This window comes from Cricetulus griseus, chromosome 5, assembly GCF_003668045.3.
Source record: "Cricetulus griseus strain 17A/GY chromosome 5, alternate assembly CriGri-PICRH-1.0, whole genome shotgun sequence".
Lineage (NCBI taxonomy): Eukaryota > Metazoa > Chordata > Mammalia > Rodentia > Cricetidae > Cricetulus > Cricetulus griseus.
In genome coordinates, this window is record NC_048598.1 from 27913055 (window position 1) to 27937046 (window position 23992).

General features: G+C 42.0%; 1 protein-coding gene across 1 annotated transcript in view; it reads right to left on the reverse strand.

Moving 5' to 3' along the window:
* Positions 1-257: 257 nt before the first annotated feature.
* Positions 258-23992, reverse strand: part of Nme7 (NME/NM23 family member 7) — a 128862-nt gene continuing 105127 nt past the window's right edge. Inside the window, exon 14 of the mRNA XM_027417147.2 lies at positions 258-543. Within this exon, the coding sequence (XP_027272948.1) occupies positions 511-543 (33 nt within the window). The 3' untranslated portion in view covers positions 258-510. The remainder of the gene's footprint in view (positions 544-23992) is intronic.

Sequence of the window (23992 nt, forward strand, 5' to 3'; positions counted from 1 at the left end):
TGTCCTCCAGTGTGTTCTGCAGCTGTGTCTGAGATCTGGATCTGCCCCTCCCTTTGGCTAGTGATGGGGCTAATTAATTTGCTTTGTCCGTTTTCTTTTCCTTCTTTCCTTTCTCTGGAGGCATCATGTGCTGGTGCTGTGTCTTTATGAATGTTTTAACCATTTTCATGGTGGAAGAATTTTATATTTATGCAGTTGTACAATTTTATTTTTTTCTGCAAGAAAAAGTGTAATGTATGAAATAAAACCAAAGTCACTTGTTTGAAAATAAAATCTTTATTTTGAACTTTATAAAAAGCAATGCAGTACCCCATAGACTGGTGTTAAATGTTGTCTACAGTGCAAATCCATGTTCTAACATATGTAATAGTTGCCAGGAGTACAGTGCTCTTGTTGATCTTGTGTCAGTCAGGTTAAAACAACGGACAATAAAAGAATGAACACATTCCTCACGTGTATGACTCGCTTGTCTGAGTGTCTCAGTCTGTGTCGTCTTTATTCTCTGTAGTGTTAATTATCCAAGATCTTGAAGAAATACTGGACCTGAAAGGCAAGCACAGGCTGTCATTAGTTGACATGCAAGTCTGGGCTCTGCCACCTGCTCAGAGCCTGATCAGGATGCCCAGGGGACTTAGGGATCAGGATGCACACTTCTCTGCAAGGGATGCTGAGTTAACAAGAGACAGAAAGTCAGTAAGCCTGAAGCTTGTTTCAGAAGAGTTTTACAGTGATGTTTCACTCAGTATAGAACACAGGAAATCTTGGCTCCTGTAACAATAACCACAGGTCATCAAAGTCTGTTCACTGAGTGTGTGTATGTATAAATGTTTCTAGTAGCTAAGTTTAAAAAAAAAAAAAAGATGATGTTGGGTTTGAGACTCAGTAAATTAAAAAGCTTGCATTTTGCTTTGGTTCAGGGTTTAGCCCAAGACTTATTACCTTATTGAAAAATTAGTCTTAGTGTGAGGAAAAAAATTATGCTTTCTGGACATTCTGGTACGATGGGAGACATGCAAATTAAAATGACAGTCTCATGTGAAACAGGTCAGAAGACCTGTGTAACCACAGCTCAACAACTGGTCCTTCCTAATCTTGAGGCTAGTCCTAAGAACTCAGGTCCATGCCATCTGGCCCTGAAAGACTACTGTGAGGCTAATTCACACATACTAGTAACAGGGCTAGTTCCTACCCACTGCTCCATACTAAAAATCCTGTTTTTCTCTAGGTGTGGCTGTGCGCACCTGTGATCCCAGTACTCAGGAGTCATTCATATATAGACTTCTCTCTACAACAGCAAATTATGTGATGGCAAATCAAGAGGAATAGTTACTCCATTTAACAAACAGTAACAAAAGGCTACTTTTTTTAAATTGTCCAAGTGCCTAACTTTACAGAGTTTAGGAATTCTCTTCAATTACTGGGAAACTAGCAAAATCCATAGACAGTAAGTATCCTCAGTATGAAAGTGGGCTACCCAAAAAGTCACACATTTATGGGAACAGAGGGTGTCACGCCTCTGAAGATGGTTTGTTTTATTGACACAATTCATTTTTGAGAGGCAGGGTTAAGATAGGGAGGGTCTCACTATGTAGCCTTGGTTGGTGTCTTAAGGTTTCTATTACTGTGAAGTGACACCATCACCATGGCAACTCATATAAAGGAAAAACATTTAATTGGGGCAGCTTGCAGCTTTAGAGGTTTAGTTCACTATCATAGCGGGACATGGCAGGGTGCAGGCAGGCATGATGTTGGAGCTAAGAGTCCTACATCTTGGTTGGCAGGCAACAGGAAGTGAACTGAGACACTGGGTGTGGCTTGAACATCTATGAGACCTCAAAACCTGCCTCCATGGACACACTTCCTCCAACAAGGCCACACCTACCTACAACATAGCCACACTTCCTAATAGTGCCACTCTCTTCGAGGGGCCATTTTCTCAAACCACCACAGTTGGCCTGGAGCTCAGTATGTAGACCAGGCTGATTTTGAACTCACAGAGATCTGCCTGCCTCTACCTGTGCTGGGATTAGAGATGTGTTCCACCATGCCTCCATACAGCTCCTCTTTTTTAGGCTGTGAATAAATGTTTGTGATGTTTGTGAATAAGGAAAATGGAGTGGGGTCTTCAGATCTCAGGAAAGTAAAGAACTTATTTAAACCAGAAGGCAAAAATTCTGTTTTGAAGCCACTGAAATGTCACAACCTCGGTGAGACAAAACCTGCTTCACAGATCCTGTACCCCCATGCTCTTGAACTACTGAACTACTGCGTTCCCCCTACCCACCCACCAATTCTCTACCTATTACTTCCTTCAAGATTCTCTCCAAATCTTGTTTCCCATAAGCGCTCCAGGCTGTGCCAGTGCATCGCCCCTCCCCCACAGGGTCCTTAGGACACTACCAGCTAGGAGCCTTTCGAATGTGGTTTGCATTCTTTGACTTAACATATACTTGATTGCTGACTTTGTAGCTGCTCTGTCAAGCAAGCTTGCAGCTAGAACTGGGTCAAGCATACAAAACAAGCCATCTCTCTCAGCACTAACACATTCGTATTAAGTGCTTGCATACTAGTGGCATTCTTGCTTCTATATATTGATTGTGTGTGTGTTTTTTTTTTTTTTCGTGTACACATTAGTGTATTCCAACCACTTCTTGGGTGTATGCAGAGAGCCACTTACCCCTAGGATTTTTATTCTGTTCATATAAATCCAACCAGTCAAACACACAGACTACTAAGTGCTCTCTTTGCATCTGTCATGGTCCCTGATGGTGTTAGCAGACCCTAATCCCAGGTTAATAATAACTGGGATTATTATTTTTTAGGCTGTGAATGAATGTTTGTGATGTTTGTGAATCATCAGAGACAGGCCAGGAGCTCAGCCTTAGTGGTCAGTATTGTCTAGCTAGAACTTAATGATCTTTATTTTCATTGTATTGATAATCATTAGTTAAGGAAGAGTAGTTTTCCACCACGGCCCTAAAACACACATTTGTGCATAGTAAGTATATTTAAAGGAAAATGGCACAAAAGTCTCAAGTAGCAGTTAACTATGGCAGAAACTGTGAAAGTGAAAATGGTTGTCTAAAAGTACAGTGTAGCAGAAGCCCGTGTTTCAGTTGTGTACCTACCTGTTCAGACAAAACTGCATTTGAACCCCACTGGTTCTAGAACAATAGCATGCCCTGTCTGCTCCAGCTGTACTTATTACCAGATGGAGCTGTCCCAACTCTAAATTAAAAATGTTATCAGCGATCACAGTAAAAAGCCCAGTTATCAGAATCTTTCAAAACCTAGCAACAGCTCAAACTGGCTCTTAAAGGGGTAACACCTCCATCCTGTGAACAGACGATCAAATGAGGTTACTTGAAAGTCCAGGCCTGAAGACCTTGTGCATACAGAAAAAGTCTACCCAAAGACTGCTCCAGAACACTTTCAAACAAGTAAAAAGATCTGGCCTCCAAATTCAACAGAAAAACCTGGCTTTCTCTTCTCTAGCATTAACTGCACAATACTTTTAATTCTGGCTTCCACACTGGGAGGCAGAAGGGAGAAACAGCCAACTGGTGGCTCCCATTAGCACCACATCCTACCCAGTGAGATGAACAGAGCTGCAGCATAAGGACAGGATCTTGGTTCATTTTCCTCTGAGACTAAGTCTACTCTGTGGTGCTGACACCAGAGAATGCAGCCATTTTATTTCACCACCAATAAACTATGTATTCTATGGGCCATACTATAATGCAAATGTACCATCTACAGCTTGCTGCACCACAGCCCTGTATAAATGTGGATGTATAGGATCAGGGGTTCTACAGGCAGCCTGGCATTTCCAAGTGTTGGCTCCATATGGGCCATGGAGGAGGTAGCATGGGTAAACTGACACTCAGACACAGTGCCTGATACAGTTTTATTGGGTCTGTCTTTTGGGTTATGTGTTTTGGATTGATTTCATTCCCATGATTGGAACATATGACCTGTCAATACCCTTTGTTTGTTGTCTGTAACTGGTACAGGAATCTATAGTCATTAAATTAGGAGGTAGTGTGTGTGTGTGTGTGGGGGGGGGCACAGACCAGCCCTGAAAGAAAGGTACACAGGGACTAGTTCTGATAAAAAGCAGGGATCTAAAGTGACCAGCACTGGAAAGGCCTGGGGAGTTCACTCAAGGGAGCCTCTGGCTGTGGAGAGAGACACTTTGAGGGTTGGACTACATAAAATGAAAAACAGAAGAAGTCTATGATTACCAACACTGCTGCCTAGAGCTGGCTTTGCTTTTGTTTCCTTTGCAGATTTCTTTGGGGTCTCCTCCTGTAACAAGCACTGACAACTTGGAGAGGGGCAGCCTCCAGACACACAGGGCCCCCATCTTCATTTTAGGCTATAAGCAGAAATGGTTTATTTCCAGCTCCACATGCTTCCTCTCCTGTTGCCAATCACCCACTTGACTAAACACACTGTGCACATGGCATCTACAATCATTTACAGATGGGGAGACTTGATCTTCAGAAACATCAGACTGGGAAGAGGAACACCCATGGGATAGAACAAAATCACAACCCTGCAGTGACAGAAAGGGGAGTGGTCATCCGTGGGAACAAAACATTTCATGGGAAGGATTAACATTTAACTCCAGTTTTAAGGACAAATTACACCTGACATCAAAATTTACCTTGACAAACACTTGCTATGCCATTGGACAGTGACACACTACTGAGTCAAGTCATTTGAAGGCTGACTTGTCTCAATCTTAGACTTAAACAGGGAATAGCTTACGGCTACTCCACCTTTAACACTCTGTACTGTCGGGTCTTATTTCATCAACTAGTCCTGTCTCCTCATGACAAACTGGCTCTCAGGTCAGGTGACCTTCCCCTACAAGAAGATGGGGAACTGGCTGAGCTACTGGGGACCAGTCTCTGCATTTGTTGATGACTGTGCCAGAATCATAAACAATGCTGTATTTGTTAACATGGAGTTTAAACTCATGTTATTTATTTATTTATGTTTAGGATAGGGTTTCCTCTTATATTTTTATATTTTGTGAGCCTAGCCTCTTACGGCTGAGCTGTCCCTCCAGCCCAGGGTTTCTCTGTGGCTATCTTGGAGCTCACTCTATAGACCAGGGTGGCCTGGAAATCAGAGATCCACCTGCCTCTGACTCCTGAGTTCTGGGATTAAAGGCATACACCACCATTGTCCATTGATACTGGGTTTTAAATGCACTCATATTTTCAATAGAGAACCAACTCTGACTTCTTGTGGGCCCCCACAGTCAGCTCTGGCTTCAGGGGCCTCTAATCTGTGCTGTCACACAGGGTCCATGGTTTAATATTGTGTCACTGTTTAGAATTTCTTAATGGATTGTGACACAGGGTCACATTTTCATTTTGCACTTGTTTTGTATCACACCAAAGGATGGGTATATTACTGCAGCAGTGGCTGCCCTCATGGCTGAGGGGACGATGTTACTGAAGAAGTTGCTTTTAAAATAAGCAATGAGCAGGGAATGGTGATACACGCCTATAACACCAGCACACCGGGGGCTGAAGCAGGCAGATCTTTGAGTTTCAAGTTAGTCTGGTCTATACAGAGTTTTAAGACAGCCAGGGTACATAGTGAGACTCTGTTTCAAAACAAATAAAAATGAAAAATAAAATAAGCAGGCTAGCATTATGGCACATGCCTTTAATCTTAGCACTCAGGAGGCAGAGCTAGGTGGATCTCTGAGTTTGAGGTCAGCCTGGTCTACAGGGCAAGGTCTAGGACAGCCAGGGCTACACAGAGAAACCCTGACTCAAAATAAAACAAAACAAAACCAAAGGAGAAAATTAGATAAAATAAGCAATGGAGTTAAGCAGGTCTGTGGAGCTAGGGGAGGGGTGGAGTAAGCAAGTGGGAGCTGGCAGGCTCATTGGGGTGGATTTCTGGGCCTGAGCTGGCACCTTTCACCACAGCCTTAAGCAGGGATGAGGAGGATGAATCTGTGTGCTGGTGGTGGTAGCTCCAGCAGGCAGACATATGGGGCCTTGAACACTTCCTGTAAGGACTCTCTTCGTTCTGCCACGGCTTATGATGCACCCCCCCCCCCCAATACTCACAAATGGACAGTTGTGAGGAGGGTGATGGCTGTAAGAAGTCTAGGGCTTCCTGATGGAGAGGTCAGAGGAAACAGTCAAGCCTGATGGAAGCAATAAAAAAAACCCTGCCCTACCTACTGCAGTCAAAGAGCTCTAACTCAGTCTAAGAGAAACAAGATTACCTCCTTCATCTGCCAGTCTTCCTTCTCTAGAGGTTCAGAGGCTGTAGCAGACAAAGTGGAAGTGATTATCCATTTCCCTAATTCTGCAAATCCTATGTCCCCAAAGCTCTTTCTGAATCCTCCCCTGCTATCCACACCATTAGTGAGAACCACACCTCACACCCAGGTACTGACTTTTGTCTTTGTGGGAAGCACGGGCATGCTTTCTCTTTAAATATCTGAGACCCAGGTGTTCTTTGCAAATGTCATTCTAAAGTCATGTGGCGGGCCTCTTCTCTTTCAAGGTAGTTTTGTCTCTGTCTCTATCTGTTGGGGAAACCATAACCACACCTGCTAGGGGCTGGCTACAGGTGTTCCTGAGTACGCCTGTGAGGTTCTATGTCCTGTTCACAGTCCTTCCTGAAGGGAAGTCCAGGGCAGTAACTTGCAGCAGGAACCGCTGCACAGGCCATGGAGGAGTGCTTGCTCCAAATGGCTTGCTCAGCCTGGGTCCTTACAGTACCTAGGACCACCAGGCCAGGGGTGGCACTGTACATAGTGAGCTGCTACCCCCCACCCATCACTAATTAAGAAAATGAACCATAGGCTTGCCCAGAGGCCATTCTGATGGGAGCACTTTCTCAACTGAAGTTCCCTCTTCCCAAATGGCTCTTGTCTGTCAAGTTGAAATGAAACTAGCCAGAACAGCAAGCATCCATCCATTCACGATGGCGTCAGCATACTGTCTCACTTTTTGCTTGCTGCAGCCTACTGAAACCAGCACGTGCTCATTTCTAGCCAAACTTCTGTTTGTGACACACAAAAGCAGACCAGGGTCCTTTCTCATGGACACAAAACTCCTTCAGGGTAAACACACCTCATCCATTCTGCTCATGCCTTTGTCTATGGGAGACCATAAATATTTGATCGGTAAGCGCCCACAGCATGCATTCTCTAATCTTCTTTTCACACTTCTATCATCTGCTCTTTCTCCAAGTTGGTCACACATTAAAAGGAAGTTTAACACATAATCTCCTTCCCTGCCTTCTACCAGCTATGTTGCTAGAACAATAATAGACTCATAGGAAAGAAAGGCAGGAGGAAAGGACTTGGCCTCTAAGGCCACAGCTGGGTTGTAATGAACAGTACAGGCAGTAAAGAATCAGGTCATACTCCAGGGGAGGAAGAAATGACTGGCCCCATTCCTGTTCTCTTTTGTGATACAGGGATTGAACCTGGGTCCTCATACATATTAGGCAAGGGCTCCACCACTGAGCTATATCCCCAGACGGTTTACATGTTTTATTTTGAGAAGGAGTCTTATGAAGTTGATCAGGCTGGCTCTGAACTTGTCATCTTCCTGCCTTAGCTTCCAAAGGAGTGGCTGCATTTACAATAGGCCCCTGTAACCACACCTGGCCAAAAATGTCTATCATGAATTGACCTTGGTTCCTTATCAAACAAGAAGGATATTTGTGACCCACAAATAACTCCAAAGTTCTTTGACTTCTTGGAATGGCATAAATGTGAATTGTTCAAGTCTATCAGTTGGAGGTTTCACTCAGCATAGCACACAGCCTTTTTTAAAAAGCTCTGACTCTAGCCAGGCGTTGGTGGCACACGCCTTTAATCCCAGCAGTCGGGAGGCAGAGGCAGTTGGATCTCTGTGAGTTCAAGGCCAGCCTGGTCTCCAGGGCGAGTGCCAGGATAGGCTCCAAAGCTACACAGAGAAACCCTGTTTTGAAAAACAAAACAAAACAAAAACAAAAACAAACAAAAAACTCTGACTCCTATAAATTCACCATAAATCTGGATAATTTACTTCAACCAAAGTCTAATATTCTTCTCTTAAATTGTTTGTTACAGAAAAATACTACCAAAGGCTAAACCAGAACCAAGTGGATTAAAGTACAGCTGACTGTTTCTAGGTTAATGGAGATGGAGTTAAGGAGTTTTTAGAACTGGGAGAGAGACTATGGTTACCCTTCTGGACTTTATGCCAGAGGAAAAACGATGGTGTTTCTAGATCACAGAAGTGGTGGCAGAAAGACTGGTGGTCTTCATTCATTTTTATAAAAACAAAAAACAAAAAACTTTGAATTAATTCTGGGGGACAGATAGAAAAGCACACAGCCTCTACATATTATATAAGTGAGCAGACTTGTTTGTGACTAATGTCACATAAGCAAATGTTATGAGGCAGAGCTTTTCTGGAACACTCCTTAAATGGAAGTATAGGCAATGAGCTGTATTCATGTATGTTTGTCCTCAAGTTCTTTCTGCCAGGAATGAACACAGGATGCTGGAGCCACAGCAGCCATCGGGAAATGCAGAGGCAGTCACAGGGGAAAGCTAAAGTCAGTGCAGGATCCAAATCCCTGAGCTACTGAACCAGCGCCAGCTCGGCCTGCTTCCTGACTTCTCCTTCACGTTAAGAAAATCTGCAGTTTGTTCTACTTTTGGCATCTCTGATTCTCAGGAGAATCAAGAGGACACAGTAACAATAACCAGAGTGACAATAACCAGAGTGACAGTAAATTAAAAGGAAAATTTGAGATATGGGTACTCTGGTTAAGCCAAGTAACAGTTGATTGAATAGCCTGAATTGGACAAAAAAAATCAGAAAAACAGAAATTAAGAAATGAAGGAAGCCTGAATTTTGTACAATCCTGCCATTTTATATCATTTTCTCCTCATTATGCCCTTTCTACTCCTTAAAATTGATTAATGGACAAAAGCACTTGAGTTTAACACTGAGATCAATACTAGAAGTAAGGAAAATTAAAGGAAAAGGAAAAATACTTTATGACAATTATAAAAACTTATATCAACTTATTCCACAATTTCTCCCTTCATTCATAACATTTTTCTTACATACTACTGTGTTTGTTCTATGTTAAACACAAAGACTACAACTAATAATACACTAGCTAAGGATCTGACTTGCATGGTATTTACATTCTAGTAAGAAAACAAAAATCAAACAGCAACAATGTTTTTTTTAATATCTAATATATACTATTAATGCTTTCACAAATATGATGAAAACTTGGCTGTAGCTTCTATGTTCTTGGAAAATATAATGGTAAGAGTAGCTAAAGACTCCAAAGAAACTGGAAATGCACAGACCTTTGAAAAGTTAGGAGCGACAAGCAAATGGGCCCTGGAGTATGTGCATTAAAGTCAGGGAGATCATCGATCAGCATGACCCCAGAATGTGAATGAATTGTGTGACCAAGAGAGAAGGCAGTGGCGCAAACAATGAACGACACAGCATCACAACTGTAATACAGAAAACACAGGAAAGAGGCTGGAATGGTGGAATAAGGACCCGCCTGAACCTTGAAGGGGTTTGCACCTTATCATGAGTAAAAAAGAATGTTTGAGGAGAGTGACAAAATCTGGTTTGTGCTTCTGGCTGTGGCAGGGCAGCAGGAACTAACCAAACTGGTCATGAGGGGTGGGCTGGCACTGAGTCCCTGTTTCCTAGACAGTGCTTACCACATTGTCAACAAAATGTCAATAGACTAATGAACCAAGGGAGCTCTAAGCTTCTAATTATCTACTGTCACCTTCCCAGGTCTCACAGGCAATCCCTATGTTCATATCATAGCTCTTCCTGGGCACTGTTCCCACCCTTACCTTCATGCTCTCACCAGCTCTGCCTTAACAAAATGAAGGACCACAAACTCCTATAGAGCCAAGAAACACCGCACTTCCCACAATCTCTGCAGTCCTCTCAGGTCTGCAAAGTAGGTTGAAAACAGCTGCAGACCTACCCATGTGAGCCCGCGTGTTCTAAAGTTTTCAGTTGCAAAACCAGGCAGTGGGCCACATTTGGCCAATGGGCTGGAGCTTGCCAACCTCTTATCTAAATCAGGTTATGTTGAAATAGCACAGATTCTCTAGCTGCTGACAACATACACAGTTTCCCGTTCACTGAATAGGGAAATCAAAGGGACTATACACAGGAGAAGGGGTTTTTGTCACAAGGTTCACTTATCTTCAGATTTACTAATGAAACTTCAAAAATCATTGCTAAGTAATAAACCTCAGAAGCTAATTTTAGAGTAGAAGTTATTAATTGTTCTTAGTTACTGAAGTCAAATGCATATTTTTATCAAATGTATATCTGGAACTTAACAAATACTAAGGATAATAATGGTAGCTGAACCAAAAGGGACAAAAATTTACCTAATGATATTAACGTGTGGTATAGTTTCTTACTTTAAATTTCTTTCCCATTCTTTTTTAAAGATTTATTATTTATTTATTTATTTATTTATTTATTGTGTAGGTGTGCATGTGTCATGTGTCATGGCATCCTGTGGAAGTCAGAGGACCATTTGGGAGAGTCTGTCTGTTCTTCCCTTTCGCCATATGAGTCTGAGGGATTGAATGCAGGTCATCTGGCTTGATGGCAAGTGACTTCAGCCTCTGAGTCACCTTTCTGTCCCCACCCTTTACTTGGATCTTTTTTTTTTTTTTTGTTTTTTGTTTTTTGGTTTTTGGGACAGGGTTTCTCTGTGTAGCTTTGGAGCCTATCCTGGCACTGGTCTGTAGACCAGGCTGGCCTCGAACTCACAGAGATCCACCTGCCTCTGCCTCCCGAGTGCTGGGATTAAAGGTGTGCACCACCAACGCCCAGCTCTACTTGGATCATTTTATTTCATTTACTTATGTGTCATTACAAGAGAATTGTAAGAATAGAAAAGGAAGCCCCAAACCCACTTTGACTTCAATTATTCTACAGTCGAGTCAATTACAGCTTAGAGAGAAGAGGGACAGAGGCAGGGACACCAGAGGAACCTTACTCTGCTCCTCATCTGCTAATTGAGTCTTAAACACTGATCTGAGGGAACAGTCTCAGGCTACCTCATGAGGATCATCTATTACAACTGTACAAGTTCTTTTCACTGATATGACTGAATTACTATTATTCTAAAAAATTTCTTGCTCTTTGTGAAGTGACAAGCTCACTTGCTCATTTAGATTTGTAAAGAAAAACCAATCAATGTTTCATATGTTGCCAATGGCATCTCCCTTCTCCCTCTGCGTTTTTTTTTTTTTTTTTTTTTTTTTTCTTTTTTGGCAAACTGAACACGACAGTTACTGTCTAAGGATGGCCTCTGTGAGTTACATTCGTCTCAACAGTGGCCCGGATAGCCCTTTTCTATTCAACCTGGGCTATCTCTGGACTTACCTTGAGCAGGAGAGTGCAGTGTTCTTGGCTTAAGCTCTAAGAAACCCCAGGAGCTTCTGCCCTTGGCAGTCCCAGAGACTGCTGTGTAAGGAATGTGGCTTCCCTGCTGAAGAAGCAACCAAGTGGAGAAGCCCCATGCTTACATGGAGAGAACAGAATCTTGGCTGTTCTACTAAGCTCCCCCTCTCCTTCTCTGTCCAGACCCATGTGAAGGAGCCATCTGGAACATTCTATCCCAGCTGAGCACATAGGTGACTGCAGCTCCAGACAGCAGTGTATAGGCAAACAGGCACAGACTGGAACACTGGTCGTTCTTATCTTATAAAACCATTTTGAGTATTTAATTAGATACATGCAATGTGCCTTGCATAGTAATTGGAACATAAGTGCTAAAATATTTTATTTTTTACTTAAGTTAAAAATTTATCCTCAAATGATACATTAAACATAAAAATTATAAATATTAATGGGGTGTTATATACTGTTTTGACACATGTATACATTGTATAATGTTTAAATCAGGTTTAACATATGTATCTCCTCAAAAATTGTATCATTTCTTTATGATAAAGTGTTCAGAATACTTCCTGGCATTTGTTGCTGTATTTTGTGGGGGGAAGGGTGGCTATGTTGCATTGGTCAGCCTCGAACTCATCATGTAGACCCACCTGCCTCTGCCTCCCAAGTGCTGGGACTAAAAGCAAGTGCCACTATGTCCAGTCATTCTCCTGGGGGTTTAAAATGCACAATATATTAGTGTTATCTACGGCCACTGACTGCAATAGCACAGCAGAACCTCTCACTCCTAAGCATAACTTGGTATCAATGATCAAATTCATCCCATCTCCCCCTCGGGTCTCTTCTCCTCACCCCTGATAACACCATGTTGACTATTCTCAGTGCTGTCAGATCAACTCTGTCAGACTTCAGCACTGTCTTTTTATGTCTGACTTATTCTAGGTCTCATAATGATGTACAGTTCTATCCCTCTTACAAATGATAGGAGCTCATTCGTTTTAATGACCAAAGAGTCCACAATGAGGTACATCAGTCCAGTCAGAATAAGCATTATTAAAAGACCAAGTGCTGGCAAAGTTCTGGAGAAAGGACACTTTCCTTGCACACTGTTGGGAGGGTGCAAATTAGTACAGCCATGATGGAAAACAGTGTGGAGGTCCCTTAACAAATTAAAACAAGTACGGTATGATACAGTGATCTCACTAGTGGGTATAACCAAGGGGAATGAAACCACTAGCTAAGGAGACATCTACGCTCTCATGCTCACGACAGCACTATTCACAACTGCCAAGAAAAGGACACAACTTAATTGTCTACCCATGAAGAACAGATAAAGAAAATGTGGTGCACACCCACAGTGAGCTTTATTTTAGCAAGTACTTGCCTGTGTCGATATCTTGACATCAGTGTCCCTACTTCCCCCCATCACTTTTAAAGCTTCAGCTCTTTGACCCATTTGGAGGAGACTATAACACAGAATGAGAAATAACTCTGGTGTCATGATTACATGTGTGAATATCCTGTTTGACCAGCACCATTTGTTAGACGCTGTCTTCTTAAGATGGCAGCAGACGGCCATGGTCATACAGTCTTCCTCTGACCCAGGCTGTGTCTCAGCCTCCTCACAGCATCCCACCCATCCCATTAGATTAAGGCCACCTTAATGGAGGTAGCTTAATCACTTCTATAATGACCTAGTCTCCAAACACCATTGCACTGTGAAGTGCTTGGGGGAGAGGGGGTTAGCACTGCAGAAAATGAACTTTGAGAGTGGGTGAGAGGAGCATTAACTCAGCACATTACAGCACCCCACAACAGACATCATAGTCATTGTTGGTCAGAGACAGGGCTCAACCGAGCATCAGGGGAGCTGCAGGACTAAGAAGACTAATATCAAGGCATGCCTTGAGCGCATACCTTCAGTTCATCCAAGTTTTTCCTCTGAAACCTCTGAAGGAAGATGCCAGTTGCTCAGGAAATAGCAACACTGACAAATGGAGTAAAAAAAAAAAAGAAGCTTCCATGGGGCACAGGAGCAACCAAGGGAAAAAAGCCTACAGAAGGAGAGAAAATCTTCGCCTGCTATACATCTGACAGAGGATTCGTATCTACAATGTATAAAGAATTAAAAAACACTAAAACTATGAACAACTCAATCAATAAATCATTAATAAGTCAACATCGTTAACTACCAGAGGCATGGAATTAGAATCGCTACTGAGATTCCATCTCATTATAGCCAGAGTAACAATCATTGAGAAAACCAGTAACAAAATGCTGGTGAGGATGCAGACAAGTGCGAACCCGTCTTCACTGGCTAGTAGGAAGTAACTACTATGGGGATCAGTAAGAAGATCCCTCCAGGGTTGGGCGTTGGTGGCGCACGCCTTTAATCCCAGCACTCGGGAGGCAGAGGCAGGCAGATCTCTGTGAGTTCGAGGCCAGCCTGGTCTACAAGAACTAGTTCCAGAACAGCCTCCAAAGCCACAGAGAAACCCTGTCCCAAAAACCAAAAAAAAAAAAAAAAAAAAAAAAAAAAGCAAAAGCAGCAGCAGCAGCAGCCAGAGAGCAGACCTCTCAAATGATCCAGCTACACACCTCACGATTTGCCCAAAGGACTCTTAAGACAGCGTTATCACAGAGATCCTTACACATTAATGTTCATCATCCATAGCTGCTAAATCACAGAATCAACCTATGTGTCCTTAACAGAGCAATGGATAAAGTAACTGTGGTTTTATATATGCGATGAGTTTTTGTTTTTTTTTTCCTCCCAGTGGTAAGAATGAAATTATATTGTTTTCGGGAAATTGGGAGCAACCTCAGAAAATCATGTTAAGTGAATCAAGTCAGTCTCAGAGAGACAAATACTGCATGTTTTCACATTTGTGTGGCCTAGATTTTACAGGTACATAAAATCACATCTGTACAGATAGCTTTTGAGTAGAAGCAAAATTATCTGGTGTACAAAGGTGTTTAAAAGGACCCAGGAGAAGCAAGAAAAGGGTATGGAGAAAATATTCTCAAAGCACAGTATGTATTTCCATGAGAGTAGCTTTATGAAACCTTGTATAATAAAACTTTAAAAATGAATAAATAAATAAATAAACAATTTAATCTTGGACTCCTAGCTTGCTTCCAGAATGACAAAGAAAATAACTTTCTGCTCTATCAGCTACCCAGACTATTATAGTTTGTTATGACAGCCATAGCAAGGGAACCCAGCTACCATGGAAATGATTGAAGTAAGCAAGAGAAACTGGTGAATTGTGGGTGGCAAGGAAAATAAAAAGCAAACACTGCACTGATAATTTAATTAAAGAAGAGCCAAAGAAGAAAATCCCATGAAGAAGACAGGGCTCAATGCGTAGGGAGAGGTAGGCTAATGATAGTTAAAATAACAAAAATACTCTAGAGAAATGAATAAATTAATTGTTTTTGGACAAAAACATTATTTACATTGTGATAGCCCCCGCCACTCCACCCCAGACAGGGTTTCTCTGTGTAGCTTTGGAGCCTATCCTGGAACTCACTCTATAGGCCAGGCTGGCCTTGAACTCACCGAGGTTTATCTGCCTGTCTCGGCCTCAAAAGAGATGGGATTAAAGGTGTACACCACCACTGTCCAGCTCATTGTAATAAATTTTTAAAGAGTTGTAGTTACCTCTTTGCACCTTCCTAAAATGCCTGCTATGTTTGTGAAACACACAGGAGCTGAGCAGGAGACCAACTCACTAACAGGTATTCCAGGCCTTAGGGTCAACCAAAAGGAATTTAAATGCAGCCCATGATAATATTAAAAGTGGACCTTATTCTCATGACCAAATAATCTGGGTGTTAAGACAAGACTTTCCAGAATCTTTGATCCACACAGAGTTCTAAAGTATCCTTTCAATGAACAAGGAACATTCTATTGAAACTGCAGTTAGAGGGCTGGAGAGATGGCTCAATGGTCAAGAGTCCTCACTGCACAACCATGAAGAACTGAGTTAAGATCCCAGCATTCAGGAACAAGCTAGGTGGGTCTCAGGAACGTCTGTCACATCGGTGCTGGGGATTGCTGGCTGCCAGCTTAGCTAACAACAACAAAAATAAAAACAAAACAAAAACCCTGTGATGTCCAGGTTCAGGGAGAGATCCTGCCTCAAAACAACAAGGCAAGGAGGTTAGAGAAGGATACTAGATACTGTCCTCTGGCTTTTGTGCATGCACACTGGCACACATATAACACACACACACACACACACACACACACACACACACACACACACACACACACACACACACACACACACACACGGTGGGGGACGGACGGACTATATTTTGAATTTTAAAGATGAAGGAAGAACTGGGTTTTTAGTTTTGGTTTTATTTTGCTTTCTTTCTGTCAGGCTGGATGTTGAAGCCAGGGTGTCACATGCTTTACCACTGGACCACAACAGAGAAATGTGATCTTTAATAAACAAAACTAAGCCACAAAAGTCTTAGCATTATATGTAATGTAACCTCTTTTACTTAAAATTTTTTAATGATGTGGAAAAAAAACCTTGCACCTTGTTTAAAGTTTAAAGACTGAAGAGGTGGTGCTAAATATCTACTATTTCAAATCAGAGGTAGTTGAATTCTCATAGCACTGGACACAGAGCTACTCATCCATGTTCTTTTACAATTTAAAGTAACTTACTGTTCCCTTTCTATGAGGTTTAGTTAGAGGAGAGTAAGTTTTGAGTCCTTTAGTGATACTGTGGAATTCTACCATGCTTCTAATTTGGGAATCAATATTAAAAAATAATGAGATGAAAGGGTCATTTATTAGCATATGACGTTCTCTATGGCTTCTGTCTAGACGTCCTGATTGAAGTGTGCAGCAGCATTTTTAAACTTGGTATTTGAGAGTTTCTGCAATACTGAAATACTCAGTGCTTGAACAAGGAAGAATATCTATTCATCTGCTTGGAATGTCATTAGTTATAAAATCTGTACCAGGGAAATGCTTATTATGAGAGTTACTGTCATCCCCATTCCCAAAAGGACTAGTGAAAATCCTCATACAATACCATGGATAGAAAATAATTCTAACTGTGTAGCTCTGGCTGGCCTGGACCTTGCTATGTAGACCAGGCTGGGCTCAAACTTTTAGAGATCCACCTGCCTCTGCCTCTGAGTTCTGGAGTTAATGGTATGTGCCACCACACCCAGTTTATACAGCATTTTAATTCAAATTCTGTAGGGCAAATTGTCACAATGAGCTAGGTAGTGGTGGTGTACACCTTTAATCCTGTCTCTTGGGAGGCAGAGACAGGCAGATAAATTTCTGAGTTCAAGGCCAGCCTGGTCTATAGAATGAGTTCTAGGACAGGCTCTAAAGCTACAGAGAAACCCTGTCTGGGGTGGTGTGTGTGTGTGTATGGGGTGTGTGTGTCACAATGTAAATAATGCTTTTGTCCAAAAACAATTCATTTATTCATTTCTCCAGAGTATTTTTTGTCATTTTGAGCATCATTAGCCTGGTTCTCTATGCACTGAGCCCTTAAGGTTTTCTTCCTTGGTTCCTCTTCAACTAAATGATCAGTGCAGTGTTTCCTTGTCTCAAATAACAACAATAAAATGTTCCTTTAGGTTATAAATCTATGTTTTCCTTAAAATTCTGTATCTTTGCTTGGATGAATCCTGAATGTCAGAGGTTCAAAACAAATTTTTAGAATATTAGGTTCAATTAGAAACAGCCTTGAACTGAACTCCCAAGACTGGTGTTAATGTCCAGTGTGACCCTGTGGCCCACTCACTAAGCATTACAGGGAATTTTCTGATCTGGTACCTGGCTCCATTGCCCAGGCATTAGACACTCAGTGTGGGAGTCACAAGCATTCCAGGAGTTTAGTACTCAGATACCACATGGAAATCTGATTAGTAAAGAAAATATGTTTTAACTACTAATCAGTAATCATGTTCCATTAATTTAGGAATTTGCCCCACAGAATTGGAATTAAAATGCTATACAAGCTGGGCGGGGTGGCACATACCATTAACTCCTGAACTCAGAGGCAGAGGCAGGATCTCTAAGAGTTTGAACCGAGCCTGGTCTACATAGCAAATTCCAGGCCAGCCAGGGCTGCACAGTAAGACCTTGTCTCAAATAACAACAACAATAAAATGTACAAAGGAAAAAGTATTAATATAGTTTTCTGGACTTCACGTGTAGGTAAGTAAGTGTCTAAGAACATCTTAGTGGGTAAATAAATAAGCACTTTGAATTCTATTGACTTTAAAAACTGAAATGTTTGTTTTTCATAATGACTTTGAATATAAGGATTTTTTAGTTCACTGACTAGCATACATAAAATACAGAATAAAAATTGAGAAAAAAAATCATGCTACCAAGCTAAAGTCGGAGAAAGCCACATTACATTACCCCTTGACCTTTAATAGACAACTGGGAATGCCTACTGCTTTTCTAAGTACATCTGATTGCTGACAATGTTGTATACACTCTTATAAGTCATCTTTAATTGAATCTTTCTCTAAGAAAAAACAAAGTTCCACCTAAGGCTGTCTAGGGTCAGGAGACATGGGGAAGCAGGCAGGAGTAAGCAGGGAGCCCTGAAGTTGACCTACTACCCTGCTACTTTTATTATTTATCTTAAAATGGGCATAGACAGAGGAGCACAGATGTGTTGTCAGGAAGGCTTCTGGGAGCCAGAGGTATGTCAGATTGAAAGGAAATGAGCCAAGAAAAGGAAATGAATAAAAGAGGCAGAAACTGACAACAGTGACGAAACCAAGGCCCTGTAGGTAGAAAATAATTTCAAAATCAGTGTGACATTTACAGGAAATATTTATCCTGTCCTAGATACTTAAAGTTGTCAGGAATGTTCTGTCACAAAATGGTGTTGCGTCTGGTCTTACCATTTTAAGTCAGTGGCTGCATTAATGAAATCAAACTAAGAGGGGGTCGTGAAATGGCTCTGAAGGTAGAAGGCCTGACAACCTGAGTTTGATCTCTGGGGCCAACATGTGGAAGGAGAGAACCAACTCCTTCAAAATGTCTTCTGATCTCCTTATGCATGCTGGGTATGTGTGTTCATGCATGCGCGCGCGTACACACACACACACACACACACACACACACACACACACACACACACACACAGGTAATAAAAATTTTAAAATGCATAGAAAATTGCTTCATTCTATGTTACCATCTTGATGGAGGGTTATAAATAATGGGGTTCTCAACAAAGATTATAATTTAGATTTAATTGCATTCTATAGGAATCTCTAAGAATCAAGTCAACTTCATTAGGTTAATAAAAGTAAATTATGCATAGACACTAAATGCTATCCGTACTTTCAGTACTAATAAGCCAACAGCATGAACCTCCCCCCACATAAACAACTTTCATTTATTGAACGTTTGCTATGTGTCAGACCCCAGGCTGCATCCCAGTGGCAGATACCAAAGTTAGGTCAGTGACTTGACAGTCTACCTTTATTTGGTAGCTGAAAAGTTACAAACTACATTTCCCAGGCTTCCTTGCCGTTCTTGCTGCAGTTAGACTCCTAGACTCCACTAACTAGATTCATTTCCTCTGAAGGCCTAGGATACTGAATACTTGCAATGAGAAATCTGACAATATTTTGTTACTGGACTGTGGCTTCAAGAAGCAGTTAGGCTAGTGGTAGTGGCTGAGGTGGTAGCAAAACCACTGCCCACCTCTGGATCAAGGGAGAGAGACGTGAAAAATCAGAGTGTAGTTAACAACCTCATCCTTGTACTGTTTCCCCTCCTACAATCACCATATTCTTGAAGTAGAGTGTGCTCTGACTTTTGCACTGAACTCTGCTGATACTGCCCATTAGGACACAGTCTCCCGAAATTCTTACTGTGAGATGCCAGTACTTCTAGTCTCCATGTGGGGTAATAGTCTGAGTAAGGCAATTTTTCATGAAGTTGGTAGGGGGAGAATGTGGGCATTTAAATTCAGACCACTCCTTCCAGATCCCCTGATTCAAACCTTATGCTCGTGTGCCTCTCTTCTACTTTGGATTTTAATAAAAAAGCCATGCACGGGACGTCCACTGTGCACAAGAAGATCCAAGTTCTAGCTTTCCCTTTACCAATCCAAGACTTTAAACTTTTGCCTTTGAACTCAAGTTCAGACCTCACAGCTATTAAAAGCTCAGCTAACTTCTCTGACCACACCCGTGCACGCACAGACTTCGGACTTTCTTAGAAATGCTCACCTTGTACTGGCTGCAGCATGGCCACAGCAAGACAAGAAGTTTCATTCTCCTAGGGATCCAGTTTTCAAGCTTCCAGTTTCAGCTAACAGATGCTTGCTTACACAGCACATGCTACACTTCTACCAGCTACTAAAAAAGAACAAGGTATATCTGTGCTTCTAACCGAAGGAAAGGCACAAAATCATCTGAAGTCTGAGTTGTGGAGAATTGATTAACTAACTAATTAATTACTTAATTGTGGATTATTGGTTAGGGACTCATTTCTGGATGTCCAGTCCGTGACCTTAGGCATGGCACTTCCCTCACTGGGCCACACGCTCCTCAATGGTGAAAACAACAAGGGTCGATTCAGATGATTTATTTCAAACTAAAACCCAGAAATGTTTGGGGCTACACCCAAACAGTTTTAAATTTTGTCACCTCATGGCATACTCAAGAGTATGTTAACTCTTGTACAGGGAACAGGAGCTACTGCCCCAGGTCTCTGCCCATTTGCAGGGCCAGCCTCACTGTTGTCCACATGGAGAGACTAAATCACAAACCCATTTTATGAACTTAAATGTGCAGTATGGATAGTTTCCAGTTGTAACACTAATTTAATAAATGCCAACTAACAAAATAAAACAAAATCAACCGATTATGCCAGCACCCGTTTCCCCTACTGATTTCTTGCTGCATTTAAGACAAAGGTGCCTGTTCTTAAAATACCCTGGTCTAGCAGCCATCTTTCCAGGTCATTTTAAGCTAGCCTGCCAGTGTACTTTATGGTCCTTGCTTGTCCCAATCAGGCCCTTAGCACACGCTCTTCTCTTCTGGAGACTTTCCCCTTCTTTTTCGACTGACACTCATCTCTTCATGTCTCATTTCAAATATCTTGTGCTCATGAGAAACCCTCCTGAAGCACTTCCCACACCAGCTTCACTATTAGGGCCAGAGTTCTCTGTTTCTTCTAGTGATAACTGACTAACCCATGCTTGCTTTGTTAGTAGGAGATCTGGTCCAGGATGCACTTCTTGTTCACTATTGTCTCCTCAGAGCACCCCATGCCATTATGTGGTGTTTCGCAAGGTCAATAAAATAGTCTGGGAATAGAAATTGTCTTTTTCAGCCCTAGATAGAGTGAATGTAATAAATACATGCACATCGAGAAGGGCCAAAGTGTACGAACAACGTAGAAGACCTAAGAGAACATACAGATAACACCCTTCAGCTAAGAAAATACACTTGAGTATCAGTCAGGTGAAGAAACCGTAGGTGCCGAGTGTCAGCAAAGACTGTTCAGACTGCAGCGCACACCACCAGGGCATTTAGCTCCTGGAAAAATGTTTACAAAGTACTGTATGCTGAGTAACCAATGTTGGTGTTGCTTCTGTTACAGAAAACCATCACACAAGCACGTGAACAATGGATTCCTTATTGAAATGATTTGAAGGCAAGCCTCCCAGCACGGGACATTAAGGAAAGCTCCACCATGCTCACCGTGTGTGCTGTTTCATAACCCTTTGCCGTGTGACTAGTCAGCAGCAGATCTCAGCTCTTAGATAGTGATTGTACAGTAACCACGGAGTTAATGTACAACAAGCAAGGGGGAGGACTTTGCACAGAGGGTTTTGTACACTGATATCCTAAGCAAAGAGATTATTTTTGTGGCATTAAACCTGCAGTAGTGATTCATTTACTCAGCAGATTAAGCAATTTGCAGTTCTACGGAAGACGCTAATGGGGCCAGTGTTTATCACTGGCCCACCACTCCTTACATAACAGTCTATGGGCATAGTGCGTAATGGGTTTGCATGGTGTGGTTGGATGGAATCCAGTAGAGGGCTAGTCTACACATTTGTTTTCACTATTCTTTCCTGCGCTAGATTCATTTATTGTCGTGAGGCAGTGACTGTAGCACAGGAAATGGTGGAGCAGAGGCAGAGAAAGAAACATCAGAAGCTTCATAGGAAGAATTGTTGTTGTTGTTTATTTATTTTTTACTTTATGTGTACTGGTGTTTTGTACATGTGAGGGTATTGGAACTGGAGTTACAGTTGTGAGCTGCCATGTGCATTCTGAGAATTGAACCCCGGTTCTCTGGAAGAGTAACCAGTACTCTTAACCACTGAACCATCTCTTCAGCCCCTGGCACAACAACCTTTTCAAGTAGCCACTGGGTCTCCGTATACAGCTTCCTCCCAGACCACTATAGTGATGGGAAGTTTCACAGAGAGAGCAAACCATGTCCAATATATAAAACAGCAGGCCAAAAGAAGACGGGAGAGCCAGCAAACCATAATTCCCAAGTCATGTTAAGAAGAATTTGAAAACAAAATTACAGAATTATGTTAGAAAACTGAATTTTCACAAACTCCAAGAAAAAAACAATAGTATCTACCACACAATGCACAACCAGCGAAGATGGAGCTGAAATCTGAGTACACTCTGTAATATCCTCCCTCACTGATAACTTTTTTACTCTCATTTTCTAGTCTGTCACGTGCTCAAGAGACTGCATAGGAAGGTGGGGAGGCTAGAGAGCACAGACTCTGGACCCAAAGTGTGTGGGTTCCAGTATGTGTTACGTCATGTGCCAGTTGAATGGCTTTGGGAAGATTGCTTTAGTCTGTTTCAGTAACTCAGTTGTAAATGGAGTTATCACGTGTACTCCACTGGGGCCTTGCACTAGCTTAGTTAATGCATATGAAGTACTTAGAAAAATTCTGGGCACAAGGCGTGGACTCTTTACAAGCTATTTTACACTGGCGCCATACAGCTAAAAATACAAAATTGGAGCTGGAGAGAGAGCTCATTGATTAAGGCACTTGCTGTTCTTGCAGAAGACCCAAGTTCAGTTCCCAGCATCTACTTCAGGCAGCTCATACCACCTATAACTACAGCCCCAGGGGATGCAACACCTCTGGCTTCTATGGGCACCTGTAGTCACTTACACACACCACACACAAAAACACATACCTACACACAATTCAAAAGATAAATAAAATTGTAAAAAAGTGAAAAGCAAAAAAAAAAAAAAATACAAAGTCAATAATCAGATGGCATGTAGGAATACAAACAGATTCCACAAAAGGGTGATCTTTTAAAAGTAGTCACAGCAATAGTGGAGAGGCTACCTTAAATGCCTTTCTCTGATAATAAGACTGATGACTACCTTATATGCCATCCTAGAGCCTTCATCCAGTAGCTGATGGAAGCAGAAGCAGAAGCAGACACCCACAGCTAAACACTGAGCTGAACTCTGGAATCCAGTTGCAGAGAGGGAGGAGTGATGAGCAAAGGGTCAATATCAGGCTGGAGAAACCCACAGAAACAGCTGACCTGAACAAGGGGTTGCTCATGACCAGATTGATAGCTGGGAAACCAGCATAGAACTGTTGCAGACCCCATAAACGTGGGTGTCAGTTTGGAGGTCTGGGCAATCTATGAGCAGTACTTATCACTAGCATAGGAATGGACTTTGGGAGCCCACTCCACATAGAGGGATACTCTCTCAGCCTAGACACATGGGGGAGGGTCTAGGCCCTGCTCCAAATGATATGACAGACTTTAAAGATTCCCCATGGAAAGCCTCACCCTCCTTGGGGAGCAGAAAGAGGATGGGATGGGGGTCACTGGGGGGCATGGGAGGAGGGGAGGGAGAAGGAACTGGGATTGACAAGTAAAACAAGCTTGTTTCTAATTTGAATAAAAAATTAAATAATCACAAAGGGAGGAGAAATGCCAGGTGGCTAAGAACACTTGCTGCTCTTTTAGAGGACCCTGGTTCAATTCCTAGCATCCACATGGTAGTTTACAAATCCAGTTCCGAGGAATCTGGTACTCTCTTCTGTCCTACATGGGTACCATGCATACATACTCTGCACTTATGTATATGGAAATATTCATTCTCATGAAATAAAAATTAAAAAGTCGTCACAACAAGACCTTAGCAAGTTACTAACAACACCAAGTAGTTCATCTATCTCAGTAAACTTTGAAACATACACATAATGTTTTCTTAAATTAAATTATTATTTTGTTTGTTCCTTCACAGCTTTTTTTTTTTTTTTTTTTGACAGGGTTTCTCTGTGTAGCCCTGGCTGTCCTGAAACTTGCTCTGTAGACCAAGCTGGCTTTGAACTCAGAGATCTCTGCCTGGTTAATGAAATTATCCCCCCCCCCCCCCCGTTTTTTTCGAGACAGGGTTTCTCTGTGGCTTTGAAGGCTGTCCTGGAACTAGCTCTTGTAAACCAGGCTGGTCTGTAACTCACAAAGATCCATCTGCCTGACTCTGCCTCCCAAGCGCT